The sequence below is a fragment of the Hippopotamus amphibius genome, chromosome 5 (genome assembly GCF_030028045.1).
Source record: "Hippopotamus amphibius kiboko isolate mHipAmp2 chromosome 5, mHipAmp2.hap2, whole genome shotgun sequence".
In the NCBI taxonomy this organism is placed as follows: domain Eukaryota; kingdom Metazoa; phylum Chordata; class Mammalia; order Artiodactyla; family Hippopotamidae; genus Hippopotamus; species Hippopotamus amphibius.
The window spans coordinates 50,076,552-50,098,827 of record NC_080190.1 but is presented as its reverse complement, the minus strand read 5'-3'; the positions used below and the strand labels follow the sequence as shown (position 1 = coordinate 50,098,827).

The 22,276-nt window shown below is 44.9% G+C and overlaps 1 protein-coding gene across 2 annotated transcripts in view; it reads right to left on the bottom strand.

The window, feature by feature from the left end:
• VSTM4 (V-set and transmembrane domain containing 4) overlaps positions 1-22,276 on the bottom strand; it is an 84,160-nt gene that overhangs the window by 5,476 nt on the left and 56,408 nt on the right. Inside the window, exons 6-8 of one of the 2 annotated variants that reach the window (XM_057736024.1) lie at positions 20,617-20,723; positions 19,152-19,213; positions 10,215-10,615 (exon numbers count right to left, since the gene is read on the bottom strand). In XM_057736024.1, the coding sequence (XP_057592007.1) occupies positions 10,595-10,615; positions 19,152-19,213; positions 20,617-20,723 (190 nt within the window). In that variant the 3' untranslated portion in view covers positions 10,215-10,594. Of the gene's footprint in view, positions 1-10,214; positions 10,616-19,151; positions 19,214-20,616; positions 20,724-22,276 lie in introns of those variants that run through there. The other variant, XM_057736023.1, reaches the window with a different exon arrangement.

The following is a 22,276-nucleotide window of genomic DNA, read 5'->3' as shown; positions in this document are numbered from 1 at the left end:
TTCTGGCCCTCAAATGACCCTCTTCAAGCCCCCGTCCTGTTCCTGGTGGCGCAGGGAGTATGTAGGGCATCAGTACTCAAAAAGACAAACTTAAATACTCTTGAACTGGCTGTTCACAAACACTCCTGCAGCAGCTCTCAACTGTACTTGAAAATACCAAGCAAACTGTGGAAGGTAGGATGGGACTTCCAGGCCTCAGACATGAGCTTGACACTTAGGTCTGCTGTTGCTGTGTTCTCCGGAAACAGGAGGGGGTTGGTGACCAACAGCTGAAGGTCCTGGTAATGTCCTTTAGAAGAAGCCCCAGAACCTTCTGAACACGTGAGAGTGGCAATGGTTCCATTTCCTCTTTCCCAGGAGTGTCTGATTTTACTTTCTTTTCCCTTTCACCCAGCTTTCTCAAGAGGGGCAGGACTGTTCCAACAGTGCTGGGGAGCCCTTCTGCAATCTGTCTATCCACAAAGGGCACTTTCCTATAATCTACATAAAGGTGCCATAAGCACTAGCAGTGGTCCAGGCCTATGCCAAGATACCTTGTTGTAAAAGGCAAATAAATGACAGTCTGTTTCAAAATAAAGGGAAATACATAAAATAAACCATGACTTTGGAAATTCCTACTCCCAGGGCTAAGTGGAAGTGGCCAGATGGTGCGGGCAGTGACCTGTGATCTCCAGTGGCTCTCAGCAACCATGGCAGCCTGGAGTCTGCTGCCTCTGGTGCTGAAAAAGAGGACCCAGTCCACTGCAGGTGTAGGATTGAGTGGAGCTCAGAATATGGGCGTCGACAGGAGCCAGAAGCAGGGCTAGATTTATTCCTCCACAGTACCCGCCTCTCAGATCATTCTGATCTGTTGTTTGGAATATCAAAGAAATTCTTTAGCAGTATATGTTGTAGCTTGCAAGCCCCCAAGGGAAGGCGTTGATGTACTTTGGACATCCTGCCACTGCTGAAAGTGCCAAGGCTTATGCTCTAGATGCAAATTATACCACATGACCTGCTTTCAGTCTTCCTCTCAGGTTCCCCTCCTGTAAGGTTCCAAGCAGGTGAGGGGAGCTCAGGTTTCAATTTATACTGGATCCCTTGGCATGGAATTCCCTTTCCCCTCTTACACAAGGTGGACCCCTCCTCCTTCAAAACCCAACCAAGCCCTCAGTGAGGCCTCCCAGACACCATCTGTGGCCACATCTTCCTCCACAACACTGCCCAACCCTGGGAGGTCTTCAGAGATCGTCCTGGGATCCACCATGACGTGTTTCTCTCTCTCTCTCTCTAATAATAATCATCAGACTGCTCATTTGCCAAAGAATTAAGAGATTTTATAATAATTTTTTATTAATTTCTTTATTTACATAAAATAAACATTTAAACCTTTCTAAGCATGCTCCTGAGCTATGTTCTCCAATGCGGGCAACCCCAACCCCACCCCGCAGGTTCACACATGTGCCATGCACCCCAAGCCCTAGGATTACAGATCAACTCACACCTCCCACTATGTCTTCCAGGGACACCACGGGGATTTTTGTTTCACTTTTTAATTTAATTTTCTTAAAAGACGTGCAGTAAAAGTGATTTTTTTAGGGCGATCGCTGTATGCATCTGAACACAAGTACAGGTGCCTGGGCCCGTTGTCCCCACAGGACACAGGACAGTCTCATCACACACCCTCATGCTACCCTCTGCAGTCACATCCTCCCTCCAACCCGACCCTCGGGCAACCCTGATCTGTGTTCTCTCACTATGGTTTTCTGTCTTAGAGAATGTTGTATGAAAAGCCCCATACAGTATGTAGCCTTTTGGGATCGGCTTTTTTCTCTCAGCATAATTCCCTCACGTGTCATCCGAGTCGCTGCGTGTATCACACTTTGCCCCTTTTAATAGCTAAGGAGTATTTCACGGTGCCTCAATGCCACATTTTGCTTATCCATTCACCTGATGAAGGACATCTGGGTCATTTTAAGTTTTTGGTAGTTAAGAATAGAGTTGCTATAAATATTCACTGCAGGTCTGTGTGTGATGTTTTCATTACTCTAGGGTAAACACCCAGGAATGGGATTGCTGGGTCATGTGGAAAGTATGTTTGACTTCAGAAGAAACTGCCCAACTATTTGTCCAGAGGGTCTACACCATGCTCGCTCCCTCCAGCAATATCTGAGAGTTTTAATTGCTCTGCATACATGATGGCGCTTGTCGTTGTCCGTATTTTTTATTTCAGCCATTTGAGTAGGTACCAGTGGTCTAGTAATTACCTTGTCACTGTCCTCGATGGACTCACCAGTTCTAGACTTGCACTCAAGTTCTCACGGATGCTGAGCCACATTAAACTCCCACACGGCACGACATCCCCTCAGAAGAACTGGGGAAGGATTATCACACAGACCAGTTTTCTAATGCAGTGATGGAATCTTCTGGACTCTAGGTGTAACAGAGCCAGTATGCAAGCTTCAGAGTTGGAAACGCCATGTCTCCCATCCCTTATCTTTCTGTTCTGCCGGTGGTAAGATGCTGCTACCGCAGACGAGAGCCTCCAGGCTGGACCTCCCACTTCTCATTTAAGCCCCACTTACCCCCAGTTTTAGGGTGATGATTATGGAACATACGTCTGTGGGGAAGGATTTACTGGATAAAGCTAACACCAGAAAAGTTAACCCTGAAGAATTCAGAAGTTGTGTACCTCTTGGGAACACACCTCACTTCGAGCTCCTAACTGGAATTTTCTGAGTGTTTCATTTTGTGGGTATGTTTCCGAGATTCAAACCGAAAGAGAGTTAACTTTCTTACCAGGTGAGAGATTTAACATTCTATACAGACTCCTGCAAAACAACACTTTTTCATAGAGAACACAGTTGAATGTGCAAGTTGAATTAAGCTGCAGGAATAAAAGAAAAATGCAATTGCAGCCACTGCAAGTTCTCCGATGTCAGAAGTTCAATTGGGTAATACCATTATCGCAGCAACAGATCAATAACTAGGACATGGGATGTTTATGCTAACGTCACCTTAGAGTTTAAAAATGTGATTGCAGTTCTACCGAGTTGCACGATCAGGAATCTATTTACCCAAGAGAGAATTACATATTATCCATATTATCGAGGGCAGACTTCCTCTTCCCCCTTTGAGATGAGTGCTCATTTTTTATTCAACAGAGGAGTACCTGGTAAAACAAACTCTCCCCTCCCAACATCCACACACATGCAACTACGGCCACCGAGGTGGGGTGGGGAGAGGGGGCTGTGCACTCAGTGAAGCTCTGTTCGATGGAGGGCCCTCAACGGATGCCCAACTCAGGAAAGAAAACTCTGTCATGGTCCTTATACGTCTTGTGAGAATCAACATGCCTTGGAAATGCACTTGACTTAATTTTGAATTCCAAAGGTCTGCTGACTGCTTATGTTTATATGTTTATATTTAAACATATTATGGAAAGAAGTAGAGTTCCTCTGTGTGCACGTTAAATGAAAATAAAGAATCAAAATGAACAAGACAGAGATATTAAAACTATGGTACGAAGGACACAATTCAGAAGTGACTTTGGGAGGCCGACAGAGGGTGGGGATTGAGAAGTGATGCTTCTGAGATAGAACTCAGGAAATGTTAACTAATCGTCACTAACTCATTCAATTCTCACATACCAGCCCTGAGGTATGTGAGGTGGAGCCAGTGGTCATGCCCACTTCACAGAGGGGCAAACACGCTTTAAAGGGCAGGTGCCTGTTCACGGTCCTGCAGCCACTGCTGGGTGGCGTCTGGACTCAGAGCCAGGCAGGCCTGCCCAAGATCCCTGCTCTGCTCACGGGCAGTGACCCACTTACAAGGACAGGGTTCCCAGCTGTGACTAAGGCTCCGATGTGGACGCCTTGTACCCAGGTGAGCCAGCCAGGCAGACAGCAGACTTTGACATCTCAAGGGGGAAAGAGTGACCTTCCAAAGACAACAGGGAAGCTTCATTGGCACAAACCTCTGGATAGTGTGTTTTCAGAACAGGCCCACATGCTCAGCGGGCAGGAGAGCTCCAGCTAGAGGGGAAGCGGGATAAGGAGAGCTGCCCTGGGCTCATCAGAGGCCTGGCTTGACGTGGGGGACAGAGGACGTGAGGGAGCGCCTCCAGGAGCAGACACGTGGGGCTGACGCTGATCAGAGGATGACGAAGGAGGAGGGAATGCCTTCAGGTGACCACTAGTCTCTCTCCACAGTCTCACCCACAAAGGACTCAACCTCCAAGGAAGGAGCAGGTGTGCTTCTGAGTAGCACAGGATGGAGGTGACAAGGCTGCAGGCTCTGCATTGGCCAGGCTGCGTGTGAGGTGGCAACAGACTCTTGATTAGAGGTGTCCATTTCATAGAAATATGAAGTCAAGTGTCAGTGGGGAAGGAACAGAAAATTCAGGGGAATTTTTTGAGGTACCCACTGGAGCCACATGCCAGGTCTACTCTCACCATCTACTTGGAGCTGAGGCCAGTGGTCCACTGGGACCTCTGGCTCTAACAGTATAACTGATACCAGAATCCTCCCTCAGAGCCAGGAGCTGGAATCCAGCTGCATTCCCAAATCCAGCAGGCAGTTGTGACAGCTGACTTAGGCGCTCCTTGACAATCTGAGCCAGGGCCTAGAGACCAGGACCCTTGTTACTGTGCATGGAGAGAGAGGCGCCCCCTCAGGCCCACTTCCTTTGTCATTACAGCCCTCTTATCAGCCTTGCAATTATATCTGCCCAGAGTCCTACCTCACACCCAGCTTCCCTTCCACACGGTTACCCAGTGACTAATGGCCAATAACCCAGTGTTTTCTAGGACTCTGGAAGGATCAGACAGGCTCTGTAACTCAGCAGAGGAGCCTGGGTGGAGATGAAGATTTTAAAGTCTTATCCAGGTGTGCTGGCACCTCGGGTTGGATGAAGTCATTCGGAAATCACGAGCTGAGCACACTCACATCATGCTCTTGAGTCTGGAGAATTCAACGGATGTTTAGCAAAGTGCATTCCCAGAATGAATTTGACATGATGGAAAGTCACATGCCCCTGGCTAATTGCTCTGAGGACAGACAAAAGTGACCAGCTTTAGAAAGTGCTGAAGCTTTGCACTGAAAGGCCCGAGGCTTTACAAGTCATCAGACAGATGGATATCTCTAGATTTCACCAACATATGTTTTGGAAGCTAAAATGTGATTATAGATAATGCTCTTGGGGAGAGTCCTGATACATGAAACTTTCCACAGTGGTACAGTGAGAGCTTCATGATCTAATACAGTCACTCATTTCCTCTTCCCCATGGACCGTCGATGTATGTTTTCCCAGCTGCCCTCCAAAAGTACTTTTCCTGGCAGTATTATTCAAGAGAATGTTTATGATTTGAAGAAGAGACTGCTTGGCTCCCTACTTCTACATAGAAGTCCACTCTGAGAGTCTTCAATCCTGAACACTCTCGATCTTCTAATCAACTGCAATCTTTAACACTCTTTTAGAGTCACTGGATTGGGCAAGGGTCTGTCTACTGGTACTTAAGAGCATGGACTCTTGGAGACTGAAAGACTGCTATTTACTGGCTGTGTGACCTGGGGAGGTTACTTAACCTCTCTGTGCCTCTGCTTCCTCATCTGTAAAGGGCGATTCATAAGAGTACCTATCCCACAGGGTTATTTTGAGGATTAAATGCATTAATATATGTAGCAAACTTGGGAAAATTACCTGGTAGCTAAACAGTAAATGCTGCACAAGTGCTCGATTTTTCTTATGACTATAATTTCTATCACAGAAACGAACACGTGTTGCTTTAACAATTGGTCTCTTTGAAATATTCAGAGGCAGAGAAAAGAAGATACTCAGAGATCATTTGGAAAACATCATGTACTGGATGCTGCTGAAGGCCACTGGACCTCAGAAACCAAGGCAAAGAAATGGTAGGCTTGGGGTCAATAGCTAGCAAGTGACAGAGCTGGTGCGACAGCCAGCCTCTAACCACACCACTCAGCTCCATGCGAGCAGTGACTTTGTCAAACTTATCCACTGCTGCACCTAGTGGTGTGCAAGGAAATTGCTGAGCAACTGGCCCTCCAAGAAGAAAACTCATTTGTAGCATTTGTTGATGTACATGTGTATATCCTCCCACAATGGCTGATTTCAAGATGCCAAAGAGATTTGCTTTCTCCAGTGAACAGGAGTGGGCTGGAGCACGCCACTGCTTATAACTTAGCTCCTAGGAAGAGACCCGACCCAGGTGCTACCTGGCACATAGGAGATACTCAATGCTCATTTTTAAATGAATGAGTGAGTGAATAAATAAGACAAAATGAAAGAAAACCAGTCTGACACTCATCAAAAACTGTCCTGTGGATATCCTTGGTTCCAGGAAGGTAGGGAGCGGATGCTCTCAGAAATCATGGACAGAACCATGGGACTCCTTTCTTTTTCAGCCTATCTAGGGTTTCCATGAGGACAGTCTACTGAGAAGTAGGATACCTGGGTTCTATTACTTGGAATCATATAAAATCTGCATATGGCTTTCAACTTTATGGTTTTAAAGACAGAATATAGATGATAGATAGATAGATAGATAGACAGACAGACAGACAGATAGATAGATAGATAGATAGATAGATGATAGATGATAGATAGATGGATAGATAGAATGATGATAGATATAGATAGATGATAGATAGATTAAATGATAGATAGGTGATAGGTAGATAGCTAGCTACCTAGATAGCTGGATAGATAGATAGATAGATATCCTACACTGGGGAGTTTTTGAGTACATGTTCATTCTCATCCTTTGTTGGTGGGAGAATAAAACAGGAAAACACTTTTGAAGGTAATTGGGCAGAATCTATCAAAATTAAAAATGCAGATATACTTTGCCATCATATTCCCATTTCTAAAAATCTCTCCTACAGAAACATCATTAAGCAAAGTTATATCTGAAAGGATATTCACTAGAGCATTGATCCAAAGAGTTAAAAATTAGAGTTGGGGACTGATTAAGAAATGATTAAGAAATAATAACACTTTGTGATCATGAGAAGAATGGGGTAGATCCATATGTACTGATGTAGAAATATGAGCCCGATATACTGTTAATGAGAAGACAATTCAATGTGTGAACATTTTGTATAGGGTTGTCTTTAGGGAACTTGGCACATAGAAATGGATTTGTCATGATCCGTAGCCATGACCTACACTGACTGTGGGTCGACTGTACACACACTTTGGGAATACACACATATATATGGATATAAGTTTATATGTACATAGGAGGCCCAAGGAAGAATTTTACTTTCTGTTTTAACAAATGGAGATCCTGAATTGCCAGCCATACTCCTGGTACCCCAGGCAGAATTACCATTACAGCTTTCATCATGAAAACCCATCCAGTAAAGTCAGGACAGAAACACCCTGAGACCCAGTGGACTAGGACTTTGCTGAGTGCTTTTGATGGCAGGAAGCAGACCCCAGAGTCCAGTGAGGAAGAACAGGAGCTGGGGGCCAAGTGCCTGGTCAGATCCAGCTCTGCTGCTTCCTGGAGGGGGAGTTTGTGCTGGTAGTACCTCCCTGTGCCTCCCCTGCCTCATTTGTGAGATGGAGACATTACAATGCATACGTCAGGGTCATCCAAACATTCGTCCTGGTAAACACTGGGCCAGTGCCTGCATGGGCAAGTGCCATAAAAGTGAAGTGCGTATATCATCACCACCACCACCACCACCAGCGTTATGTCACAGACACAATGTACAGGGCGCAAACCAAGTATTAAGAGCAAATACAGAACAGTAGTAGGCACGCTAGCTTATTTGTTGGGTTCATATGTGACATGGGCAGTGGGCACCTATGACTGAATTCCTAGCTCGTACTCACCATCTTTCTATGCACACTTTCATCTTAACTCACAGGGCTGTGTCTTATTGCATCACATGTGCTTGTTGGAATTTATAAATTCAGTTTTAGGAGGTTATAATAATAAATGAGAATTGAATCTGGCTAGGGAAACAAAATCCCCTGAATGTACTATTAGTTTGTCATGAACTCAGTTTCACATAGAAATTTTCTTCCTGATAGTTTGGATGCCTAGCTTGATGCTACAGATAGGTTGATGATGCTTTCTTTTTCTTTTCTTTTTTTCCAAAACATCAATTCATTTCTAGTATTCTCTATTTGAGATTGAAAAAGTCTTTTAATAACAATTCTGAAGTGCTCTGCACTCAGAACTGAAGTTTTAAACGAAATAGGCTTTTTAGAAAAAAAATCAAATGTGAGCACAAATGACATTGTTCCATGAGATTACAAAAATAAAATAGAGTGAAAAAGTTAAAAAAAATATTTCCCAGCAGTGCAATGATCCCAGCAATGCAGTGCCCAATAAAGGCAGCAAATCAGCTGAGCCGAGATGGAAATAAGCTACCACTCTGCAGGGACCTTCCTTGCAAACACACAGGGATGGGCCTGCCCCAGTGTGGGCTCAGGACCCCCAGGAGCAGGGTGGGCCTGTGCAACCAGGCGGGGTCACTCAAGGGACTAGACCTGCTGGACCTCTGGGCCTGCCTCAGGCCTGGGCCATCCCCAGGCCCAGCTCACCTCTCTGCTGCCTGTTCACTTCGGCCAGGGGCTCCAAGGCTCCTGTCCCCATAGCACCTTATACACTGCCTGCCAACACTGAGTGGAAGACAGCAAAACAATCCAAAGGAATCTTGGATGCAGCAAATTGGAGAAACACAGCTCCAAGGCGGTCAATTCCGAAATCACCTGCCTCCTGCAAGCACAAAGCCACACTACCCTCTAGAACAGGGCGAGGCAGACTCTCTCTGCATCACTTCTAGAGGATTCTCATCGTTTCCCCAATGGGGGTTCCCAATGAGTGCTTACGGTGCTACCAGTCTTAAAAGATTCCTGAAAGTTAGGGCTTCACTTGGCCCGTTGTTAATAACATCAGAGCCTCAACCAACCTCCACTGGCCTGTGATGCAGCTGAGAAGCACGCAGCCCCGTAGCTGTTTGGAGACAGCGTGAGGCACCAGAGGGGCCTTGGCACGGACCTCATGGCCTGCGGGGAAGGGCTAAGAGTCCCTAACATGGGACGTTCCCACTGCCACTTCGGGGAGGCCTGATTTCGCCTCCTTGGTGATCACATTCCCACTTACTCGAGGCCCAGCCGCCTGCCCTCCCCAGACTGAAGGAAGCCCATGGAATGAAATGACTTCTGTTCTCCCCACTCTCATCCCTTCCGAAGCCCCGGCATCTATTCTTCCCTCCAGTCGACATACATAACTCCCTGTGACAATAATGGGATGTGCATGTCTACCGAGGGGGGCATAGAATTTTTATCTCTGTAAAAATGGTACTAGTGTGGTACAAGCAAAGTTTTTGTTTTTTTCCCAAGGCTTTTACTTGGGGCAATATATTGTTCATGTGGTTGTGGGTTTTTTCCTCCTTTTTAATTTTAAATTGAGATTATGAACATATTTTATGCAGGTTAATATATCCTTTTCATGTAAAATTTAACTGAAACCAGTGCTAGCACATTTAGCGACAACAAGAGAAATTCTCCAGCTTATTATAAACATCCTTCAAGAAACTTGAAATGCGTGTCCTCTGGAAATAATTTTGCTGGGATTTGGGTTATTATTAAAATCCTTTCAGAATTCTATCACTGGTGTCTAATGTGCCTCAAAGCCCTTTTCTGCTACTGATCAGAGAAAAACTCTTTTTGGTCTTGGAAGTACATTCTTGATAGTGAAAACTGAGCTGGAAGAGGGGATTTCTTTTCTGACACCAAGCAAATGCTGAACAGGGCTGGTATCTTAGTCCTGGGCTGACCTGGGTGGAAGGCCCGCTCCTAAGACAGATTCCCTTCAACTATGATGGAATGAACCTCGTCCCTCTCTGTTTTAAGTGCTCTGATCTTTCAGATTCCATGAGAGGAAGCAGGTTTACTGCAGACTTTAAACTCAAGTCTTGGTCACACATTGCCTACATGTCAGAATTCTCTACCTGTGACTGTGAGGGGTCCTAGGAGATAACAGGACATGGCTAGACTCAGCTGAGATGGAGATGAGCTGTCCAGGAAAGGTTTTCAGAAATAAAAGAGAGTCACAATACCCCTTAGAAGCAGATTCTCATGTTTAATTCTCTCTTTGTTGATAAATAAGAAAACTCACCACCCTCCCAAGTAGGCTGAACTGTCTCACTAAATGTACATACAACTGTCTCTGGAGGTGGCAGGTGATGACTCTGTCCCACCAGCAATGACCCAACCGGGGCTGGCTACTGTTTGTTAAGTTACTTAGAGCCCCACTTCTTAAACTTTAATGTTCATCAGATTCACCTGGGACCTTGTTGAATTGCAGACTCTAATTCAGTAGATCTAGGGTGGGGCCTGAGCTTCTATTTTTCCAACAAGCTCCCAGGTGATGCCCGGCTGCTGGTCCATGGACATCACATTGAGCAGTGAGGACTGAGAGCTCCAATCTCAGATCTCTGCCCTCAATTGTTCATTCATTCCACACATAGTCTGCAGATCCCAGGTCCCCCACTGGGGACACAGTGATGGGCAGGTTGTTGATGACTTTAATGCTAATCAAAATTTAAAACTTCTGGGCATCAAAGGACACAATCACCAGAGTGCAAAGGCAACCTACAGAATAGATGAAAATATTGCAAATTATTTATCTAAAAGGGGTTAATATCCAGAATATATGAACTTCTACAAACACAACAACAAAAAACAATCTGATTTAAAAATGGGGGAAAGACTTGAACAGGTGTTTCTCCAAAGAAGATATACAAATGGCCAATGAAAAGGCATTTGAGGCACATGAAAAGATACCCAACATCACTAATCCTTATGCAAATGCAAGTCAAAAGCACAATGAAATACCATCTCACACCCAGTAGGTTGGCTACTATTAAAAAAAAAACAAACAGAAAATAACAAGCGTTGGCAAGAATGTAGAGAAATGGGGACCCTTGTGCACTGTTTTGGGGGATGTAAAATGGTGCAGCCACTATGGAAAAGAACATAGCAGTTCCTCAAAAAATTAAAAACAGAACTACCACATGATCCAGGGATTCCACTTCTAGGTATATATCCCCAAAATTTGAAAGCAGGGACTCAAAGAGATATTTGTACATCCACGTTCACAGCAGTATTATTAGGAATAGGTAACATGTGGAAGCAACCCAAGTGTCCATCGACAGATGAATGGATAAACAAAATGTAGTATATACACATAAACTGAAATATCATTCAGCCTAAAAAAGGAAGGAAATTTTGACCCATGTTGCAACGTAAATGATCCCTGACAATGGTATGCTAAGTAAAATAAGCCAGTCACAAAAAGATAAACACCATATGATTCTACTTATATGAGGTACTCAGAGTGGTCAAATTTATAGACAAAGTAGAGGGTGGTTTTCAGGGGCTGGGGGAGGGAGAGTGGAGAGTTGTTATTAAATGAGTACTGACTTCTGCAAGATGAAAAGAGTTCTGGAAATTATTTGCACGACAATGTGAATATACTTAACACCACTTAACTGTATACTTAAAAATGGTTAAGATGGTAAATTTTATGTTATGTGTATTTTAACACAATTTTTAAAAAAAACTGTTCCCACTGTCTGCACTACCTAAGGTGTCTAGAGTGAACAGCCCTCGCAGTAAAAGAAACCTAGAGTTCACTTTGTAAAAAGGAACCATTTGGTTCTAGTGGAGGAGAACGTCAAGTCAGGTAGGTTAGCATGACTTCAGATGGATGGGGAGATGGTAGGCGTGGGAGCCAGCCATGGCAGGGTTCGGAGGAAAGGGACAAGCCCAGGCTCCTGAGAAGTAACAAACAGGTTTTGGTCATCAGTGGACATGGGGGTGAGGGAGACGAAGCACCTAGATTCTGGACTGCAAGGGCATCACAGGGTAGGTCATGAGGTCTGTGTGTGCCGTGTGGGGTGCACGTGGAGCTTCCAGGGGGTGTATCATAAACAGTCAGAAGAACCAGGGCGGAACTGACTTGAAGACCCAGGTTAGGGAACCAGTGGGCTGCACAGGTGGCTGCTGCACCTGTGTTGACCCTCCCAGGCAATGTGTTCAAGGAAACGAGGAGCCCAGAAACAGGTCACACTCTAGAGAGGTGGAGGAGGCGAAGCCAGCCTTGTTATCTGGGGAGGGGCGAGAGCCAGGAGGGAAAGCCGTCAGCTGGGGTGATGGCAGGCGACCCACGTTTACCTCTAAGGGCAAGGGCGCCAATGCATTGAGGGGTGAGAAGTAGCAGATGAACTGAAAAGTGCTGTGAGAGTTGGCAGTAGGAGGTCCCTGGCATGCAGAGCATAACTCTGATGTCTCGGAGAGTCCAGATTTGTGGAGAAGTGGGGCTGAAGGGACAGGAGGCCTCAAAAAGAAGGTGGTGAGTGATCCACATCGTAGAGGTGAGCGGCAGCTCTGCGCGAGGATGAGCGGGGTAGCAGGCGCAGGACAGAGCCAGTGGGGCCAGTGGGAAGAGGACCTCGACGACATGGGGTGGCGAGGTGGAGTGGGAGAGAGATGATGACAGCCACAGCTTGCAGGAAGCCATGCTTCTTCCTGGAGGCAAGGGGGAGCCATGAGAGTATCTTAAGCAGGGAAATGACATGACTGGAGCTGTGTTTTAGAAAAATCCCTAGGCAGCAATGTGGAGGTGGCTCAGAGGAGGAGACAGGATACGAGAGACCCACTGGGAAACTTGTGGTGGTTAAGCCCCTGATGTTCCTAATTTTCCTGTCTTCAGTCTTTTGCTCATAAGTGACAGTTTTCTCCTTAGAGAACAGGGGCGACCTGACCTTTCTGGCTACCGAGTGCTACATACGAGTGACTTAATTACGGAGGGAGAGGACTCAGAGGTGAGGACTCAGTAAGGCAGTGTGACCCTGAGGCAGAAGGAGCCCACGGACTGCATCCTCCTCTGTGAGTTGGTCTGGGGACGCTGCCCACCCTCCCCTCCAGCTCACGGTCCCTGTTGCTACCAAGGTCTCGCCTTCACAGAGAAGTTTTGTTTGTTTCACAGAGAAAACTGTTTTCTCTTCCTCCACCTGGTCTCTGAATCAATAGGTGACCTAAGGCAAGAAAAAGAAATCAAATGCATTTCCGGCTTTCTCTGTTTCTTCTGAAACAAGGAAGCAATGACAGCTTTTCCTGGGAGAGTGTGAATTAGCTCAGTGGGTTCAGGGATCCCTAAACCACAGGGAGGAAATGGAGGTCCTCAGAAGGCCTCAGGGGGTCTTTGAGCCAGTGCCCATCCCCCACCCCCAACTGGAAGGAAAGATTACACATTTTGAGTTTTGTGAAAGTGCGTCTTGGCCCCCTAAGGATGAAGAACCACTGATATATCGGAATAATGACTCACTGTCAACGTGCAAGGCTGTTGGACAAAGGGATCACATTGTCCATCAGAAACAGCCTCGGTGATAACACAGGCCTCATGAGCTGATGAGCTAGCTTTGACAGCAGGCTGTTGTGTTTGGTTGCTTTGTTAAAATACAGGAGAGCAGTTTTGATACCTTGATTATAAAAAGTCTAAAATGCATTTCTCAGCTTTTTTTTTCTTCTTGAGTCCTATCATGTTTTTTTAAACCTGCCAACCACTGTTAGTCTCTCGTATATATATTTCTTGCAAAGTGCCACATTACCTTGGAAACATAAGAAAAGACGTCCACTTGTTAATACTCTGAGGGTGAAAACACAAGGACCCAGGCTTGTCATTTTTGCCTGGAGTCTGAGGGTCTACCGGGAGTAGAGATGAGGGAGATGGAGACTACAAAGCACCTAGCAGACGGGCTGGCAAACAGTAGGTGCTCAATAAATAGGGGTTCTCCCTTTTTGCCAGTGAGTCAGTGGAGGTGGCAGGCAGGGTGCTTTCTTGGGGTGAGCATGTGTCAACATCACTCTGGAAAGGGGCTGGGGGACTGGAGGGCTCTGTGGCCTGTGACCACTCCAGGAAGCACTGTTTTATGGATTTTATAGCAAAATGCAGCAATTACAGAATAAACTGGTACCAGAACCCAAAGAAAAGATGTTGCCAAATTATTTTCTAAATTACCCACCGAGGCCTTATGAGTCAACAAGTAGCTATCGACTTTAGTTTCAGCTGCCATCAAGACTTATTGATTTGAGAGAGAAATATCGACCAGATTGAGACTGAGGTCAATGCTGGCCTCCTGGGAAAATAAATCTTCATATTAACCAAAACTGCAGACGCTAGGCCTGGTATTTTTGACTCTAAAATGCTGGTCGGACAGAGGTCCACTCAAAGTCAGCTCTTTGCTATATTATGTATTGTTATAGGTGTAAACTGGTCTCCAAATGGACTCGTTTGTGGAAAATTTGGTAGAAAAATTTTGTCTTTTCATACCTTAAATGATCAAAGGGCAACTGGTATTTAAGAACTGTCATTGGAGATATTTCCATAAAACAAAGAATCCATTTTGAAATGCATATAACGGCCCTGACTTCCTTTCTGTGAAAATTAAGAATTTTCTATGTTCAACCTCCATCCAGAGGAGCACGCCAGCTCAAACAAACAAAAAATTAACAACAAAAACTGGTAATTAAGACCAGTTATTTTTGAAAATGCTGCTGAATCTACTTTGTTTGTAAGTGGCCCCAAACTGCTTAAGGCAGCATTTGATAGCTCCAGACTAAGGCTGCTGACACCGTCCCATCCACTGGGGCACCAGCACTGTCCTCATGGGAGATGCAGCGCTATCCAGGTTGTGGGCTGTAGGAACTCACTTTTCTGAAACGGAGTGCTTGTGTGTCCTCACAGGCCAATCTGGGGGTGGGGAGACGTACGGTGAGAATTAAATATGATGACGTGCAAAAAGTGCTCTTTCTTATATATCCCTGGGATTTATCAGTGGAATGTCAACAAAGAGCCGTTTCTATTGTTACCGGGGGTAAAAGACTGGATCAGAAACAACAGGCCCTGAGCAACTTAAAATGTAAGATGGGGGAAATTTATAAAGTATAATCATGCTTTAGGTTGTTGATAAATATGGGGATTGAGAAGAAGAGATCCGGAAAAGATACACACATACCCACACAGATGTGCAGTGATGTGCACAGCTGGGGAAGAGTGAGCTCAGACTCTCTGGGGAGACTGACCCTCACGGATGGGATGCAGGATGCTCTAAGGAAAGTTGACAGTTTTAGCCTCTGTGTGCAACTGCGTTTCCCAAAGTCCACCGAATGACCAGAGATCCATTAAAATCAGCAAAAAAAAACCCTCCCCTGCTGCATTTGAGGATATGACAGGTCATGTCAGGTCATCAGTCAACAGAGCAGAACTGATGAGGAATTTTCAATGATATTAACCAGATGGAATCACACTGTATGAATAGCCCTTCAGAACCCACAATTCATTGCAGGCAAAAGGAGGCTCTCCTTGGGAAACAGAGGAACCATCCTGTCCAGGAGAATGGCAGCAAACCTGGGCACAGAAGAGGAAGGTCAGGGGCAAGGCTGAGCCGTGACAGGATGTCAGAATCACGCACAAAGAACCAGGTTCCACTATGAGACAAGGTTTCGAACAAGCTGGTTAAAACTCTATGCTTTGGATTCAGAAGGACAGAAGTTCAAGTTCCGACTGCAACCCACAAGCTGGACAACCTTGGGTAAGTCGTCATCTGTCACCTTACTGACTGAGTCTCACTGTGCCCATCTATCAAAGCAGAATGACAGAACCTACTCCCGAAAGCTGGTGTGCAAAATCACTAACACATCCCTGTCCTGCTAGAAGAGCGTGCTTGTGTGTCCTCACAGGCAAATCTGGGGGTTGGGGGCGGGGGGCTTACTGCTCTGGCGTGGAGAACACAGCAGTGTCCACAACAGACAACCTCCCTGCCTTCACGGACCTTGCATTCTGAGAAGAGAAAGGCAATTAACAGATACACGTGAAAGTTCGTCAGGATGCCTCTCACAGGGAGTGCCTTCAGATGGTGAGTGGTATTTTACACAGGGTTTCAGGAAGGCTTCTCCACTGATGTGATGTTTGAATGGAGACCCTACAGGGTGAGTGGTACGCCACAGGCATATCCTGGGGAGGACGGTCCAGGCAGAGCAGACAGCAGATACAAAGGCCCTACCAGAACATGCTTGGTATCTTTAAGGACTAGCAAGGAGGACAGAATGGTGAGAGGGGAACAAGGAAGGGGAACAGCTGTAAAAATGATGTCAAGGAGGTCACGGGGTGAGACCATTATAGGGCTACACTGTCTGATTATGGTAGCCACAGCCAAACGTGGCTATCACGCACTGGAGCTGTGGCTCTGAGATGAGAGGTGCAGGAAGCCTAACAGATACACTGGATTTTGAAGACTTAGCAGAATAATAAGCATGTAAAATATTTCATTAGTAATTTTTATACGGGTTACATGTTTAAATGACATTTTGACATACTGGCTTATATAAGCCACATTATTAAAATTGGTCTTCACCTGTTTGTTTTTACGTCCTTATTGTGGCTACTAGAAAATTTAAATTACATGTGTGGCTTGCATGATATAAGGCATCAGAGGCCACAGTAAGGAGTGTGGCATTTACGCTGAGCAATATGGGAAGCAAACAGAAATGCACATAAAGTGCTAAGCATATTTCCCAGAACAGAGTGGAAAACGTTTATGAAACCAGAATTCCATTCACAGACAAACTGCTCAAATGTAAAGGCAAATATATTTGGGGGGAAGACATTAGATTCAAGAAAAAGTAATAACAGAACTAGTAAAAGTTAAGTTTAAATAACTGTTTAGAATGTAGTGATGAAGTATAATGAAATTGGCAAGTAGTGATTATTGAAATATGAAATGTAAAGTTAAATAAAAAAGAATCAAACAAAAAAAGAATGACAGATAAAATTGGATCCATTCCTAAATTCCAAACGGATCAGAGAAAAACAGGCAGAAAAAAAAAGAAACCATGTAAGTATTTCACTGTAGTCATCCTGGGAGATGTGAACTGGTTTTCTGCTTTAAACCTCTATTCCCATGATGCCAATGAGATTAAACACTTTTCATGTGTTGGTTGGCTGTGTGTATGTCTTCTTTGGTGAAGCACATGTTTAAGACTTCTGCCTGTTTTTTTGTAGTGTTGTCTTTTTCTGTTTTTATTGATTTGTAGGTATTCACAAACTCTAGATAAGAATCCTTCATCAGATATTTGTGTGGCAGATATGTTCTCCCAATTGGTGGCTTCCCTTTCCATTCTTGTCCTGATATCTTTAATCAGAATAGACCTTCTAAAGGTTATGGTAATCCGAACTTTTCAATCTTTTCCTTCGTGGCTGATATGTTATGTATCTTGTTTGAAAATTCTTTGCTTGCCCTGACCTTACGTAGTTATGCTGTTTTAGGAAGCATTATTTTTACCTTTCATACTTAAGTGTATGAACCTTCTCTAATTAATTTGTGTGCGTGGTGTGAAGTACAGGTCATGGATCATTGTTTTTCATGTGGAGATCCTACAGACCCATCACCATATATTGAAAAGATAATCCCTTCTTCACTGCACTGCAATGTCACTTTTGTCATAAAATCAAGTGACAATACATATGTAGATATGTTTGGGTCTCTTTATTATGTTCCTTTGGTTTATTTGTCTATTCTTGTGCTAATACCATTACTTAATATACAGCTTAATTACTGTGGCTTTAATATAAATCTTGTGAATTGGTATATAAATTCTCCACCTTGTTCTTTTCCTTCAAGATTATCTCGGCCCTTCATAGTACTTACACATTTTAGAGCTGGCTTGCCAGTTTCTCTTCCTCTCTCTCCCTCTCTCTTTCTCTCTCCCCCTGTTCTCTCTCTCTCTCACACAAATACACAGCTGATGAACAAAATCAGCAACAAAAGAACAATACAATTACAAACAAATTAAATCTCCATGCATCTATACTGATATAAAGAAATTAGTGAATAAATCAATGAGGAAGGGGATCCAGCTCTTCCTTATAGAAGAATTTCAAGTAGTAAATGGAGGCGGATTGAGAAAAACAAAGTCGCCATCAGTTCACCATAGTAATAAGTGCTGCAAGCAAAATCCACTGATGAACGCTCTCATGAGTAGACAAAAGTTCAAGGAAAAATGGGTTACTTGCACAGGCTTGATGTATCTCCCCTAAAATACCTATTAATTACTACAGTGCTTTTCCTATGTGTCCTCAAAGTCTTTGAGACCCCTCCCTTCAGGAAGTGCAGCTTCACTTTCCTCCCCTTGAGTGTGACCTGGACTTAGTGACAGGCTTGTAACAAGTAGAGAATGGAAAGCAAAAAATAGTGACTTTATTCTGAAGAAGCCTGGCAGACCCACCTTCACCAAGTGGTCAAGGTCAACATCACAGCGCGTCCCTTCCATGGGACTCGATGAGAAAGGCATATCTCCTCTGTGTTGTTCTTCCCTCAAATTTATAATCTCATTTCTAATCATCAGAAAAGCTCAGAGAAACCCAAATCAAGGGACACTCTAAAAAATGTAGCTACTACTCTTTAAAAGTGTCAAGGCCATAGAAGCAGAGACTGAGGCGCTGGCCCTGATTGAGGAGGTGAAGGAGACACAACCACAAAATGCAATGGGATCCTGCACCAGATAAAGAACATTCGTGGGAAAACTGCTGAAAGCTGATCCAAGTCTGGAGTGCAGTTAATGGTAACATGCTGATGGTAACTTCTCAGTTTTGACAAATACATCACGGCCACATGAGATGTTAACATTAGGAGAAGCTGGGCGAAGGGTAGACACGAACTCTGTACCATCTTTCTAACTCTTCCATACGTCTACAAGCATTTCAAAATAAGAGGTATAACATATTTTCTGGAAGATTTTTCAGCAGTCTCTCAGAGTGGTTATCAAGACAGATTTATACAGGCTGGTCCACTTTCTATTTTATACATTACTCAGTGTGATTTTTTTCCTTCTTTTTGAAAAGGAGCATTGATAATTAAAAGTAATTCCATCGGGGTTTTTAAAAAGCCACTCAGGGAACTAGGTGTGGAGAAAAGCTGGCTCAAAAGCTGACCCAAGAAGAGAGAACGGTTTTGCTTGAGAACAAAGCAGCAAGAACTTGGCGCGTGTTTTGAGTTAATAAAGGTACTCCTTGGACCAGAGTATGTTTAGGGCTTGAGGGGACAACACGGAGAATGTGGCTACTCACCAGGGCGACTTTCCTTTGCGGCTTCAGCAGCTTTGGTTTATGGAATGTGGCGGCGATGGGAGCTGTGGAAGCATGCCAAGGGTTTAGTTTGCAATTCCTCCCAGAACTCTTAATGCCCACATACCATGAGCACCACAAACATAGAGACTCTAGGGCTCCTTCCTGCCCTTGTGGAAGAACTCTAGTTTCTGATCCAGGTAACAGCTAGGCTGGTGCCCCTCAGGGGAGGGCAATCCTCTCCTAACCTTTGGACACATCATCCTCTCCCCTCAACAAGGTCAATAAAACCACAGCATAAAACACCGCCCGCTACAAACAGGTCAGATGTGCAGGTGAGAAGCAGATGCACACGGTAAAAGCTGAGGCTGGGACCTTCTCTGGGGCTTCCTCCTAGCTGCATGCGAACACTGACAGTGGTGACCTTTGACCCTCACAGCAGCCCTGGGAGGTCATCAGGGAGGGTCTTATTGTCCCCATCCAACAGAGGAAGAAACCAAGGCTCTTCGCCCCCAACTTCATGTAACTAACTAGTATTTAGATGATTTGGGACTTGAACTCAAAGCCAGGCTCTACCACATGGTTCTCTGAGTCTCCTTTTCGTCTATGGCAAGGTAGGGCACCGGCTACGCTGACTGAATGAGACAACACAGCAGTACACCACCTGGCCCAGAGCAAGTGCCGCTCCCTTCCCTCCCCAGATCCACATGTGTCATGCCTCCCAGAACGCCCATGCCTCCCGGCCCCTTCGGTCCACCTAGTATATGTTCAGTCTCAGTACCGCTAACTTCCACCACAGGACCCAAAGGGTGCCTAGGGGCCATTCTGGGAAGCCCTAACTGAGGATAAAATGGATCTTGTCTTGTTATTAAATTATTCACCTGGGCAACCCTTGTATTCCCAACTGTATATCAAATCCTTTGATGTATGACCTTCTCCTAAATTGGCCACAGTTTTTTTAGGAACTATCTACAGACAGTTTTAGATCTCGCCTCAGGAAATGCCCATCTTCCTCATTTATGTTGCTCTAAGTCATAACTGGAATCACGGAATAAACCTCATTTTATCCCCAGAACAAATCCAAAATAAATTACACACCTGGTTTTCATCTTTAGGGAAATCAAAGAACCTTCTTTCCCTTGAATGAACCAAGAGGATGCTAACATCCCCTCGCCCTACCCTGCTATGGACAGAGCATGTTAGTAGTTCGAAGGGAAATACACTTTGGAATAGTCTATAGAGGTCAACCCCCCCCCCCCAACAGCTCCCCGCCATAGCCATGCATGGCCAATGGCATGGCCCCCAGCCCACCTTAGGGACAGGGCTTATTTATGACCAGAATCTAGGTGGGGCTCTCCAGACCATATCATCAGAGATGTCATGTCCTCCACCTGCCTACTCTCCTGTCCTGATCTCACATCAGACCCCAGGTGCTCTCCATGCGGGTGACCGCTGGCTAGCTTCCTACCTTTGGCAGGGACTGCGGGAGGAACGTCCGCTTTCTCCTTCCGCCTCTTGCCCTTCTTGGGGTGCAATGGGGCCAAGCTGGTCACACTGGTGACAGTCTCCCCTGAGCTGTAGGAAAAAAAAGTCCTGGTGAAGGCAAAGGCAGGTTTGTTCCAGGTAAAGGGGAAGGGAAAGGAAGCAATAGTTTCCGAGGACCCCCATGTACCTGTGTGCAAGGTAGGGTTCTCTTTAGAGCTGGACTGGGATCACTCTGTGCTTATCTCCAGGGATGTCTGGAGGTCTGGTACTGACCCTTGGCTAAGGACGATGAGATGAGCTAGTTAGAGATTTATAATGTGCTATGGCAAGTTCCAAAATCTCTGGAGAGACCTACACTGTTTTGGGATGTATAGACGGGTAGTTTACATCTGGTTAATGGCTTGGCTACATCACCAGTAGGGTATTAAGATATCACGAAAAACTCTTCCTTGAGTTCCGCTAAAACCAACATTCCTTGCACATATCTTTGTGGTTCACAATCCAGAGACAGAGCAGCACCTACGCACGTGAGAAAGGACCCTGGGGAGCTGCAGCTGGGAGTCCCTAGGGCCCCCATGATTGTTCACATTTTCTCTTCCTGCTGTATCTTCACGTTTAAGGTAAAGGCTGAGTTAACCCTCAGGAGCGTTGTGAGTGTTTTCAGCTATCTGGGTGGTTACCTGTGTAATCACTGTAGTTTCAGATTCTATGTTTATTCATTATAACCCAAAGTAATGGGTAAGCTTTATATTACAGGTAACAAAACCAAGATTCAAAGATGCTAAGTGACTTGCTCTAAATGACACTGTAAGCAGACAACACAAAAGCTGAAAACCCAGACTGGCCTGATGTGAAACCTGTTCTCGATGCTACCTGTGGGATGGAGCCCTTGCACTTCCTTGAATGGTCATCAGTCTTATTTCAAATGCATCCTGTTGGCTCCAGCAACCTAGAGGGCAGCCTCTTTCAGAATCTCTTGTCCTTGGACACATATTCCAGCTAGGTAGGTACAGTTACCAAGAAGGGCTATTTCTCTAATACAAAGGATATCTAGAAATCCATAAGATATGTCCTAACAATCAAAATGAATGAAGGTGGTAAACAGTTTTCACACAAGAGGAAAGGCTCGTACGTGGGAAAACATACTAAAGCTTCCTCAAGAAAGAGGAACCAAATTAAAATGTACTTCATTTTCTCTCTGCACATATCAGAATGGCAACAACTAAACTTAAGGCAAAGCACTCTTTTGGCAAGGGTGTGAGGAATCAGGCACTCAGAAGTATTACTGGTACAAGTGTCAACCTTCCTGATGGAGAATAACTCGGCAATCAGGATCACAGGGGTATTAGAATTACAGAGGTTTATACTCTGTGACCTGGCAATTTCACTTCTGGAAATTTATTCTGTGGATATCTCTGCATGGCTATGAGATGTACATATAAGTCATTATAGTGCTGTTGGTAACAGCAATAGATTAGAAACAACCCAACTGTCCATCAGCAGGGGACTGGTTAAGGAAATTATGGTGAATCCACAAATCCACACACGGGGTCCTTCGTAGTTGTAACGAGGAAAAAGGAAGCTACTTATATAGGGATAAGAAAAGACACATTGTTAAGTGAAAAAGCTAGGTGTTGGACAAG